This window comes from Lepisosteus oculatus, chromosome 3, assembly GCF_040954835.1.
Source record: "Lepisosteus oculatus isolate fLepOcu1 chromosome 3, fLepOcu1.hap2, whole genome shotgun sequence".
Classification (NCBI taxonomy): domain Eukaryota; kingdom Metazoa; phylum Chordata; class Actinopteri; order Semionotiformes; family Lepisosteidae; genus Lepisosteus; species Lepisosteus oculatus.
In genome coordinates, this window is record NC_090698.1 from 20382708 (window position 1) to 20396265 (window position 13558).

Here is a 13558-nt window from a genome sequence, read left to right on the forward strand (position 1 = left end):
ACAATAATTCTATCCTGCCCTGCTGCAAAATGGTGGTTTAAAACAGACTTGACCTCTATTTCTTTGTTGCACTTTAAAAAATATACTCTTTATAAAGAGTCAGTATGACGTTATGATATATATGTTGCATGCAATGGCACTGTTCAATAGAGATGCATCTTCCTACCGTACCTCTTTCTGCACATGTCCAGCAGGAACACATTCAGGCCAGTCTCTTTCTCTTGCATTAACTTTAAAATGCTCTGGACACAAAGACAGTTTGCAGACCTATAAGGATTTGGTGCATCTACTGGAACCATGAAACTATTTCCATAATTCTCGTAACCATGGCCGGCATAGTAGAGTAAACCTAAATGAATAAAGACAATAATATAAATTACTCAGGACTGATCCCAGAAGCATAGAGTTAAAGGTGGGATATACCCTGTATAAGACACCATTCCATCACAGAGCACACTCACAAGTATTACTTAGTGATGACAATTCTTCTAGCCAGCATGATTTGGAAAACAGGGACAAAAACCAGAGCATCTGGCAAAAAGCTCATGCAATCTCCACCTAGAAGGACTCCATGCCCAGAACTGAACCCAAAATCCAAGAGCTAAGAGATTTTGTCTATCACACCCGTAAATATCCAAATATTTATTCATAATAAATAAATCCTATCCCTTATTTCAATTTATAAAATGCAATCATAGAAATACATACAGTACTGTATACCCGTTACTGTTTGAACACCTCTGGACAAAATACTGTTACAGTTTCACCTAGAAAAACTGAGAAACAAAATACTTTTTGTGATGTTTTTGTAACCCGCTAACTTGAAAGTAGATTGAATTTGTTTTGCATGCTGCCCTCCAGTCTAGTTTTATATTGAATTTGTTTTGCATGCTGCCCTCCAGTCTAGTTTTAATGTTTCTAGTAAGAATCAAATAAGGTTACTACACTAACAACTGAAAAATGACATTGAATTTTTTTTTTTTAATTGTGTCAAGTAGAATCCACTTTTTCTAGCCTTTGGAGATTTAACAGAAACCAGTATTCTTCCCTAATTCATATCACACACCATTCTTTCACTGCAATATACACTTCTTTAGGTTCACCAAAGGCCTGTGAAACTGTGCCCGTAACAAAAATATTCAATCTACTTTCTCCACTGAGGATCATTGAACAAAGGGTCCAAGGTTAGGCTTCCAGCCACAGTATTACAGTTGATTTAATAAGTAATAAAATACATTCCTCCTTGGTGTATACAATTCTGTGTGGCATTATTTCAAGGTACTATATATTCCATATTGCTTGCCAGTCAGCTCTTTAAAGGCTTGTTTAGAGCTGGGTATTCTGGCTATTGAAATAATTTGTTATATAGCGGTGTTTTCAATTCATTAAAAAATGCCCAGTTGGGATTATTACATGTCACAGGTTCAGGCTGAAAAACAGCTTGTCTGCTGGGTTTATGCTGCTCCTGATCCTGTGGAAGTTAATGTGAAAGATGGATGGGCAGATAGAGATTTTCATAATTTTTCAGGCACTTGTTCTTGCAGATTATCCGAGACACTAATTATTCAAATAAATAATCAAATGCATACAGGACTCTGTCCCTATATTACCAAGTATAGAATATAAACAAAAGTGGTAATAAATGGAGGGCAGCCTGTTTAACAAAAATATATTTGCTTGCACTTATATGTAGTGTACCATCCACAAAGATCCCAAATTATACATTATACATATAGTATAATTCCCTCTTCGTCCCCCACGGATTTGTATTTGTGTGATACACGTGATACATTATGCACAGGCAGCCCCATTACAAAGCAGAGGAAGGTGGTAAAGTGAGACACTGTTCCATTGTTTGAATCAAGGAAGAGCTTTATGTGACTTTGACTGTGCAAGCCCAGAGTGGAAACTAGTCATTACACCAGGGTTAAAACTACTATTCTTTGAATGAAGAGGGATCCTCAATGACAAAGTAGTCAAGGCTAAGTTTAATGTCTCATCTTAAGGATCGCACCTCCTATAGCATAGTCTCCTGTCACCACAGTGGGCAGGTTGCTTGGAAATTCAGAATGATGAGTGTTACACCACCCCTAACAGCAGCAACCTGGTTTTCCTTAGAGGTCTCCCATCCCAGTACTGATAAGGTTTACGACACAGCTCCATGATTTCCTGAATATTGCCATGCTTCTCATTCAAAAGCAGCCTTTCTACTTGTAAAATTTTATAGAGCTGCACTGCATGATAACTTTAACTTTTTTAACTTTTATTTGCTAAATTAAGTGCAGTATAACTTACAATCACCAGCACTTTCCCTGCTATGACGTGCTGTGTGATCTCATATTGAGGAAAGTAGTCAGACACTTGATAAATCACCCATTCCAAGTTTAATGCTTAATTTACTTCTTCTTTTAAAACTGTTTCATTACCTATAATGTCTTGTTTTGGCAAATGTGACAATATCACAAAAACAAGGCTTATAATAACTATGGCTTCAAAGAATTTGTTCTAATAAGCTGGGACTATCGTTTAGAAGAACAAAGCAGGTTCATGGTGAGTAATCAAAATAAATGTAGAACACACTGAATATTACAATGACAATGTGACTTCTGGTATAATTATGTATTTAAGGGCTACCAATCTTTTCACAGAATACTGTCTTATTACAGATAAAGTCTTCTGGACTGCAGTGTGCAGACTCCAAGCAATTATAAAAAATATTTTGGCTTATAGCTGTTGGGCAATTCTTTTTACTCTTTCAGAATTTCTGAGGTATTTTAAACATTATGATTGGGGCAGCAGGTGGCACAGTGGCATGGCAGTTGGTGCTGCAGCCTCCCGGGTCTTGGCTCCTGGGCTTGATTCCAGGCTCGGGCAACTTCTGTGTGGTTTTGCTCGTCCTCTATTTGTGGTTTTATCAGGGTTTTCCTCCCAAAGACATGCTGCCTAAGTTTAAATGGTTGTTTTCAATTTTTTTTGTTTCCTGTCAATGGTCTGGTATCACTTCCAGGGCAAGAACAGTCATGTGCTCTCAGCCCCACCTTGTGAACAGACTGCTGTTCACAAGGCTCTGGGCTCCAGGCTGCTGAGACTGCTGCCAGCACAAAGCTATTTTCTTTTAATGGAGGGATGGATATACTGTACATGGGCAGCAAACATATCTCCTGAATACGTTTCTCACAGCTACTCTGGAAAATTTTATTATTCTGTCTGAACAATATTGATACAATTTAACATACTGTAAGATAAAGGCACTTACTGTATATATATATATCTCCAAGGTACACATTTATGAGTTCAAACAGAAATGAAAAATCTGGATGGTATATTAGTTCTTAATTTTCTTTATAGTTCTTGTTGACTGCTTTTTTAACTACTGATTTTAATACAAGAGCAATCAGTGGTTATTTTCTGCATTGGGTAGGTGTTCTCAGGATGAGGTCTCTCACAGGAAGTCACATGAAGCACATGTTATGAACTCAAGAACAGACAGAACTGATTAAACAGGGCAAAATGTATGTGTGCCTTGCAGTTCTATTGTCATTCACCACCTTCCAAATTCTGAAAATGTAATCACATTGCAGCTGCAATATAATTGCAAAATGCTTTTTTGGTCAAATTTTAATGTAGTTAAGCTGAACGCCTTTCATAAAAATGCAATTTCTCACTTACAAAAATGTAATTCTCTTACTGCTACCCTTGTGGTCAGAATTCTGAGAGCTTTCTAACCACCTTGTCTGCACAACATAAAAAAGTCTTTATAGCACTGCAGTGTTTCAAATAAAATAGTTAACTACATAGCGGTTTAACATATTACAAATCTACAAAGCAAGCTGGATCAAACTTAAGACTTTTGCAAAAATGTGCAAATATTCAAACTTACAGTGACCTAAAACCTTAAATACTTGGTTTACTGACTTGTCAGTATACTTCACACATATAATAAAATAGTGTAAAAAAGAAAAGATTATGCACTCTAGCTTGTTCCTCTGTTTTGTCTAAGAAAAGCTCACATAAGAGACAAATCTTTATAAAGGGTACAGCCTTGTAAAGTGTTCAATTTTAATTTTACACTCAGCATTTGCATTTCTTTAATTGCCCATATATTTTAAAATTAGAAATACTATAGGTCAAATTGCAACACTTCATTCAATCACTAAAACAACTACTTGATAGTGTTAGGTAAAATGTGAGATAAAAACAAGAATATGAAAAATAATACGTGAAGGACCACTGCCTTTCTATTGTAAGGACTACACACAAAATCTTACCATAGACTCCTTTGTCCAACAACAACAAAAACTCATCCACGGCATTGCGCATTTCAGACTCAGTAAGGTCAAGAAGAGACACCACTTTAAAGTTGAGCTGTCTCAGCAGATTAGTCAGGTCATACACATCAACCATTGGAGCCTTCAGCTTCGGGTGGTTCTGATAGGACATGTTACCAATCAACAGGGCCACTTTGTCAGTAGCTAAAGTGAGAAAAAAAGCATATTAGCACAGTTTTTGCCTGTTAACATTATATATTTTTCCTTTAACAGGTAATTATTTTATTAAAAGGGGATTATATTGTGAAAAAATACAAACAAGAAGAAATATGTGTATACAGTACACTAATATTCCAGTAACTGTGACTCCAGTACCTGGGACACCCCAGGAGGCACAATATAACTAGCAGGGCTAGATGGGTTTGACCTGCACAACAACAGATTAGGCATCTTTCCCTGTGCTTGTGAGATTGTGCTGTAACTGACAAGAGCTGAGTCTGTCCAAAGCTCAATGGCCCAGCCTTACAGCCTGACAAATACTGTACACGTGCTTTATAATATTTCTTGTACTTATATGAAGGCTGTAGCATCGAACACAAAATTAGATATGCAAAACCAGGCAACTGTACAAATTGTAATTCCTAATTATAAAACAACCAAAAAAAGTTGTAGTAACTATATTTTAGATATCTAAAGGTCTTGGAAAACTATAAGAAAAATCATCAGTAACAGGGTCTTGAATAACTACATAGGGAATAGTGTTTAGATATCCTAGATATTTCCATAAATATTTCAGGTTATATTAATTGTTCATAATCTACAAAGCATAGTAAAATACTGAAAGTGTAGAAGACTGTAGGACACCTAAAGTCCACTTAGTTTTTTTTTTCTGCTCCCAGTAAGTGTGTGGGAAATAATGTGCACACTATTCAAAGAGATTTGAGGCAATTAAATTCATGAGATGATCACTTCCTTGGCTATAAAGCATTTCCAGTGCTGCTGTAGTCCGGAGTTAGTTTGGGCACAGTGACGTCATCTCCTTCCCTGCGCATAGCAGGGACCTCAGCCGCCTGAGGGCGACGAACCAGCAGGGTGGAGCAGCGAGGGAACGAGCCTGCGCGGAACTGTGATGGTTACACTGACATAAATATAACTGGGATTCCAATACATCTCCAGAATATGTTTCTCCGTCTCTCATAAGTGATTCAAGAACTTACCAAGGGTAGAGGTGCATTTTTCAAAGTTTTTTTTAAATCACAAACTCAAGCCATAGCTAATTCAAAGTAGAAATCACATGAATCCTATGTCAACACATTTTACTTTATCATGACAATGCACATTGTAAAATGAGGTAAAATAAAGCAACTAGGGGTAAGAATGAGAGTACAGATAATTAAGGTGTTCTCTTTTACTAATCTTGGCACAGAGACAAAGGCTCAAGGTTTTTAGTACAAAACAACTTGGTTGAGAAGAAGCTATATCCTGTCAAAAGTATGTGGGGAGGGGGATGGGTGGCTGTCATGACAGAAGTGGAATATGGAGTGAACCACAGCCGGTATCTTTTCACAGTATTGGGTGCTTCAAGGATGCTTGAGATGAAATTTGAGCTGGATCTATTTTAACTGCTGGTGTTGAGAATGCAACATCTAAGGTCTCACAAGTATTTACAGTGAGCTCTGGTATCATGTAGCACACTAAAAACTCAATATCTTTCGGACATTCGACTCCTTGTCACTTTTATAAAGTCACAGAATAAACTGGAACTTTGAAATTATTTGAATTAATTAATTCTGGTTAAAAGGTTAGAAATTTTCACTCACCACAAGCCTTTTCTGGACTTCTGTGTCTGTTGTTTTCAAATTCATCTGAGTACAGATAAAGAAACAACAGACAATAAAGCTTCTCATATAGCAATACAGTATAAGGGTTATACTTCAGTTTGCATGCCTCCATTAGCAAATTATTTATATAATTAAGAATATATAATAACAGTTAGTGTTTACTTTTGATCAAGTACAGTAGTAATTGGCAAACACGTAGCTAGGTAAACACTCTAAATTGTATTAATTTATAGTTATTGAGTTTGCATTCTGTTAGACTGTTAAAATGATGTATTGTTTAATAAATATGTTCAACAGTTTTGAAATTATGTGAAATTATATCCTTTACAAATAACCATCTAAGGAGGTACAGAAAACCACTGCAGTCCATCATATTCAATACAGTATTTAATTTCACCAGGTATTCAGACCCTTTCTATCATCAATATATAACATGATATATTATACTTAAAACCTGAATGCTCAAACTGAAGTCTTCTAAGTGCACTTTACAAGTAAATATAATCATACAAAAAAGTCTCTATGACATTTGCACACCAGCTTGATGCAAAGTTTTTTGTTTTCTTTTATCTATGTTCTATGTTCCTTTAGTCTTGACAAGCTTCCCAATACCTACTGATGAGAATCAGAGCTATAATAAAATACAGCCAGCCCCATGCTTGACGGTTGACATGGTGTTGACTGAGTGGTGAAATATGCCGGGTTTTCATCAGATGTAAAGCTTTGCATTTAGACAAAAAATATCCCATTTTGCCTTGTTTTAACACATTCGGTTATACTTTTGCAGTATCGCTCAGGTACTGTGTTTCAACCTTACGAGAGATTTAAGATATTTCATACTAGGTCCCTTGCTGGAGTGGCCTTCTCAGCCATGGAACTTTGTAGCACTTTTAAAGTCACCGCTGGCCTCGTGGTGGCATACCTAACCTGTTCAGTTTGGAGGGACAGCCCGATCTAGGCTGTGTGCCTTCCAGTTCTTAATGATACTCCTCTTCATGATCAAAGAGATATCACTGGTCTTTCAAAAGTTTTAATATCCTTCTCCTGATCTGTGCCTTTACACATCTTTATCCATCTTTAAGCTGGTTTGAAAACGCCTTTGTCTTCATTGTTAAATATTTACTTGAGATTCACTACTGAAAAAACTCACTACCTTGAAATTCACCGTACAGATAGCTATACTTATTCTAAAATCACGTGAACCACTCAAGAGATATACCACTCAACTAACAGTGTAGCTCATTAAAGTAATTGTGTGCACATACAGTAAATTACTTTAGAAATGCCACAGCAAAGAGTTTGATGAATGATGCAATCATGACTTTTCCATTTTCTGTCATTTTATCTATTAACATCTTTTTGATATATTATTATAATTATATTCATTTTGAAATAGTAACTGCTACTTTAAAGTGTTTTTACTGCAAGCTTTAAAGAAACAAAATAAAATGTGAAATCTGTTCAAGGGTCTGAATACTTTTGACAGACACTATACTGTACTTAAGGTGAGAGGGCATTTATTACTACTTTTACTGAGCATATGCAAGTACTGTATCTAGTCTATATATATTTATGTGGTTCATATAAAGCCACACAATATGATGTGAGGATATACTGTTTTGTGGGACAGGGATCAGTATCTTAAAACATTTGGACATTTTAAAATATTTCTTATTGTAGAAACATGCTACTTACTCTGTCCAAAGGCATAAATATCTTCTGTAAAAAAATGACAAAAATAATATTAGAGTTGAATATACTGTAGTACTATAATTTCAGCATCCAATACAGTGACGTAGCTAGTGTTTTGGATTTCTCTAAAGTGATTTATAGAAAGTGTGAATATTTTTTTTCTTTTGTTAAAAGAAATGGAAGAAAGAAAGAAGGTAGTATGCTTATGCCTAATACGGTCCATGCTTAAAAGTACCAGGGTACCAGATGAAAATCTTTTTAGCAGTTACTAGAGTAAATACAATAGCAATTAAGCTCATTGAATGTTTTCCATTAATCAGTCTCTTACTTTTACCATTATCCTGTGTTCTCTAGTACCAATTCTCACCTGCTATTCCAGCACAAATAAGCAGCATTCCATTACCTTCTCTGAATTCCACAGATGAGCTATTAAAGAGCCTCATTTCCTCTAGCTAATCTTCAGTGATATTTCTGAGCCGGAACAGTATAGTGTATATTATTATTAAAAAATAATTAAAAAATGGTAAATAAGGAGTACATTATCTGCAAAGTAATTCAGGTTATACAGTATATTACATCAATATATGTAATTGTTAAGTTGTTCTTTTGATTTACTTTGTTAATTTTATACTTTGTTTATTTTACTTAATAGCTCACAAAGGGGGAATGCTGCCTTTGTTTATTTAATACATTTTCAATTAAGTGGACCTTGAAAATTAATTTAATTGAGTGATACATATTTATCATTTTAAATGCTCAGTACCCTGTTTGGATTGTCATCATTGGAGAGGTGACGTCTCCAATGCAAAATATCATTCCCAGCTGTGAAAAAAGATATCAGTTCTATATGACCAAATTCACCCAACTAATTTCACAAATCATCAATATCAAAGGTTAAAGAGTTCAATTTAAAAAGAAGAAAAGAAATAGTATTGAGAATAAAGTTTTTAGATATATTCTAACTAAACTTTTCACACTTTGAATATACAGTATACTGGAGTATACTGCTGGTATTATCAGTGTTAGTCATTAATCAGTACAGTATGTATTGTTGCATGCGTGTACAATACATAATAATGACTTTATTGATAAAATTTAACATGGGATATATCAATGGTATTATTTTGAAATTTTGAAGAATGTCCTCACAGGTTCACACTTATACTGCTTCCATTGTATATATGGGTTTAACTAGTGAATTAGTAGAATTTATACTGTAAAAACCTCCAAAAACACTTGGTTATCAAACCAAAAATAGTGTACAATGTTACTTTTGCCATTACTTTCCTAATTGGCAGTTTTTTGCATACCTTAAAAGCAAGATTTTTGTGTAAGCGCTGATCTTAATAATTCTAATAAGTATGAATTTAAGCTGTCAGAATACATCTCGGCTGTATTGTACAGTATAATGCGTCTAACAAATAGATGGTTACTCTCTACATAAACTGCAAACAAAAGTCTACAATCAATAATCTCTCCACACACTAGGGTTTTTAAGCCATCATCTTTAAGGTTTTTCATTTTAATTTAATAAGTCTGAAAAACTCTACATGATAAAAATGTAGAACTTTACAAAGAGGATAACTGAAAATAAACTGAGAAAAGCGTAATTATTAATATAAGATCAAACAGCCCTATGAGTATTGCATATACAGTACCCCTGTTAAAGATTATCAGTAATGTCCAAAAAGCCTTCTTCCCTGGTACCAAATAGGACCGTTAATTCTAGGACTCTACCTTCAGAACACTCCATTGCTTCTGAAAGTTTGAAAGAGATTCTTGGTCCTTACAGTCAAAAAAGAAAATTAATATATTTTGTGAATCACAGGTACTAGTGCCATTGACAAAATTAATGCTTTTTAAAAGTTTAATTAAATGTTTTAGCCATTTTAAGTTTATGGCTGACATTTTGAGTTTAAGTTTCAAGATGAATGTGCACATGGAATATACACCTTTGTGGAAACGTATAGGCATCTAGTATTGTTCTCTTTTACGTAACAGCACTTCTATAGTGATATTCTACTGCAATTGTGAATTGTTTAAGATAATTCTGATTGTTATAAAAATGTAACCTTTTTATCTTTATAGAAATGTAGAGAGGAGTGAATGATGTTAATTACAATGAATATCAATAAGGCAAAGATGTTATAACAGTAGAGAATGCTAGTGGAGACACTACATATTTGTAAATTACTTGTTCTCATATACAGATGTTGTAACTCTTGAACGTACAGTATCTAACACTTTGGCCCAGCAATATTTTTGAAATTGTACCCACACTTTGCAGGACTATTTTGCAGAAATAATTTTCAATTTCATGGCTGTCTTCAATGGAGATGTGTTTTAGATAACAAAGAAATAATGATGATATAGTTCTATAGGTGTGCATTATTTACAAAGCACATAAGCAGAGAAGTTCACTATACTAAAATAAAGTCAAATAAAAGACTGAAACTGAATTTGAACATTGCAGCAGCATGGCAGCAAACATGGTTGGATTCTGCATCTTAAAGTAATCGTATTTAATCGAGAACAAAAAATAACAATTATTTCGGCTACTTATGACCAATAAATAAAATCAATGCACTTGTGCCATGTAGAAAACAGAATTAAATATTTTACCTATTTGAATATGCACATCTTGAGTCCATAGATATTCTTCATTGCTGAACACTTCACAGCGGTACTTCCCCTCATGTTCAAGTGTCACATAAGGTATCTGTTGGATTAATAACAGTCTAAACTTACTTTTCCTCAAGAGTGCTTTCTGCAAATTGTTGAGCATAAGTAACTACATCAAGACAAGCAACCACACCTGTCATACCTTTTGAGTAAATATCAATGAATGTATTTACTGTATACAGTAGGTTACTGAAACTAGTTAGAACTTTGCAAGATGCTGGATCCATTAATTTGCCAATTCAAAGTGAAGAAACAAAGAAAAAATGTCCGTTTGATTTTATAAAGCTTCAACCACAAAATAAAAATTAGTAAAAAAAAATGCACAGATTGTTCCTTTCAGCCAGACAACTTAATCTATTAACATACCCCTCAAAATACTATTTTTTAAAATGATCTGTTTCTTTAGTTGCAGATTAAACTGCTATCTGTGATCCTCGATGGAAGCTAACATTTGCACCTCAGGAGTACTAAATGTATGTCTGCTTACTAGATACCTAGCAGAACTGTTGGAAGACAGAAATTAAGCATTTAGGAAAGTACCCAAAACCCAGCTCTGTTTTGGGACTGGAAATCTTCTGGAAATGAGGCAAAGAATGGGCTTTGCTTACCAGACACCTTTTCTTGGTTGCATCTTTGATAGGAAGCCCATTCTTGTACCACTGGTATTGAGGAATGGGCTTTCCCACAGCACCACACACCAAGTCCAATGTGTCCCCAATCAACAGTCTCTGAGGCTGGGGCTGGATCACTATCTTCAACCTGCCATCAATGGAGTGGCACACTGATCCTAAAGAGAAAAGGCATCAATAGAGCTACTGTACGTCATACTCTTCCCCAATGTCAGAGTATTAAAGGTAATCCTTAAAGGTTTGGATTTCAGCAAAATTTCAGTTTGGATTTTCTGTAATTAATAATTAAAAATATCAATGACTGCTTTAAAGCTCCGTCTTAAAAGTTGCTAGTAAAATAAAAACAATCAATTTCAAATGTATACCCTTTAACCCCTGGTACTTTATATGACATCAGCCCACTGTTTAAAATATGTTTAAGGCACTTCATTATAATTGCAGAACACAAAAAATACTTTGAGGTCAAGATTTCTGGATTTTACTGGTATATCAGAAAATCACCTCTACAATTTCAATTTTAGAAAAGCTTCACAATAAAGTGATTTACAAAAGAAAAAGAGGAAAGTAACAAATGATTTTAATGATAAACTATTAGAACTGTCAACTGGTTTTCAAGCTTAACTAAGAAACATATAATTACTTCTGAAGTCCATTTCAGAACTACTGTGTACCAGCTGAATCCAAAGGTAAGGTACTGTATATGATTTAACAAAATCAGACTTTAAACAGAAGAGATGGAAATTAAGTAAAATAGTGAAGGAATCATTACAGAATGTAGGGGTACACATGAATGCAATACAGTACTTCAGAAACACTTAAAAAACACTGTATGCAAGGGGACTTTCTTCAGTATCACAATAGCAAAACACCAATAAGAAATAAGTTTCTTGGAGATACACATAACATTGTCCTGCTTGTCCTGTATATACAGGACAAACAAGGAATACAAAGAGTTTTCTATAATTATTTTACACACTACTGTAGTTTAAAAGGGCAGAAATAAAAAAATACATTAGCAGTGAAAGGACATTTTCAGTTTAGTGGTGTTTAGAAACATATGCACAAAAAAACAAGGAAAGTTATTTATAGTCTACTATTTAGGAAAATCCAAAATGCTCTTAGGGTAGGAGCCATGGCTATGTAAATGTAATAACATTCATTCATAAATGAGTGACCAAAACAGAGACAGTGTACTGTACCAGTCAAGCTTGCCCCTAAGACATCTAAATAAAAAGAACCAAATTAAATTGAATTTCCTTTCTATGAAAATTCTCAGCATAGATTTATAGAAGTTAGTGCGAAACTAACTTAAAATATTTTTGGAACAATCTTCAATAGGTAAATGTGGTGAGAGCCTTGCAAAAAGTATTTACTTTCTTCCAACGATCTCCCATTTTGTTGAAATACAAATGATGTACATTTTTTAAACAAAAATTCAGTGCTCAAGCTGAACACTTTTTGGTGAGAGAAATTAAATGTAAACAAAAATTGCAAAAAAAAAAGATGCTTTTGATTGCATAAGCTTTCACCACTTGGCTAAGACACGGCTAAGCTAGTTCAAGTGCACTAAACTACCTTGACAACTTACACAATAAGTCAAATTACCAGTTGAGTGGCCTCTGTCTATGTGCAACAATAGCAGTTTGACATGATTTCAGAACAATAACTCCCATCTCTGTGAGGTCACTCTGGTATTCCAGATCTGAAAGGGCACTGAGCACTTCTTTAAGATCAGTAGCAATACAATATGTTCAGCGGGGGATTGTGGGAATCTGGAAGTAACTTCCTAGTGATGTGGTTGATTTCACAGCAGTCTTTAAGGAATTGACACAATTCTTAGATCACTAAGCTCTTGTTTATCAGTTATCTCACAGTTTTAATAGTTAGAGAGTGTGCCTCACCATATGTTGCAGCCACATCAAATACTTCAAGCTGTGCCCATTGGCTGAATTCAAAGGATCCCCCACAGTTTACCCTGCAGATATAGAAACCTGCATCTTGTACATGAACAGGGCTAAACACCAGTTCAGGGGAATTACCATTAGGTACCTGCAATGAAGAGAAAACAATAGCAGACTTCGTGACTGTCTTAAGATGAATCATCCCAATAACAATTCTGTTACTAATGTGTAATCTTCTGCCTTACATACAATGTTCAAATAGAAAACTAATAAGCCAGAAATAACAAATTGTTTAACTTAGTGTATGAAGGAATTTACATTCAAAGCAGAATGCAGAAAATAACAGGAGCTAATCATTATTAAGGCAGTCAGGGCTGCAATAATATTAAGTAATGAATGTGTATTTATGTTTACACAAAGAAGCATTTGAAAGAACAAGAAACCATTAATACAGCAATCATAGATCTCATTGTTATCAAAAATAGTTTAATCAGATGGTGGAGTCCTTCATCAAAGGTGACTTAAAAGATTTAGCAGTAGTCATC

The 13558-nt window shown here is 34.7% G+C and overlaps 1 protein-coding gene across 2 annotated transcripts in view; it reads right to left on the reverse strand.

Moving 5' to 3' along the window:
- malt1 (MALT paracaspase 1) overlaps positions 1-13558 on the reverse strand; it is a 30324-nt gene that overhangs the window by 8547 nt on the left and 8219 nt on the right. The window contains exons 5-12 of one of the 2 annotated variants that reach the window (XM_015340188.2): positions 13014-13161; positions 11092-11270; positions 10424-10520; positions 9539-9586; positions 7805-7828; positions 6089-6133; positions 4269-4472; positions 172-349 (exon numbers count right to left, since the gene is read on the reverse strand). In XM_015340188.2, coding sequence (XP_015195674.2) covers positions 172-349; positions 4269-4472; positions 6089-6133; positions 7805-7828; positions 9539-9586; positions 10424-10520; positions 11092-11270; positions 13014-13161 — 923 coding nt within the window. The remainder of the gene's footprint in view (positions 1-171; positions 350-4268; positions 4473-6088; positions 6134-7804; positions 7829-9538; positions 9587-10423; positions 10521-11091; positions 11271-13013; positions 13162-13558) is intronic. The other variant, XM_006627209.3, reaches the window with a different exon arrangement.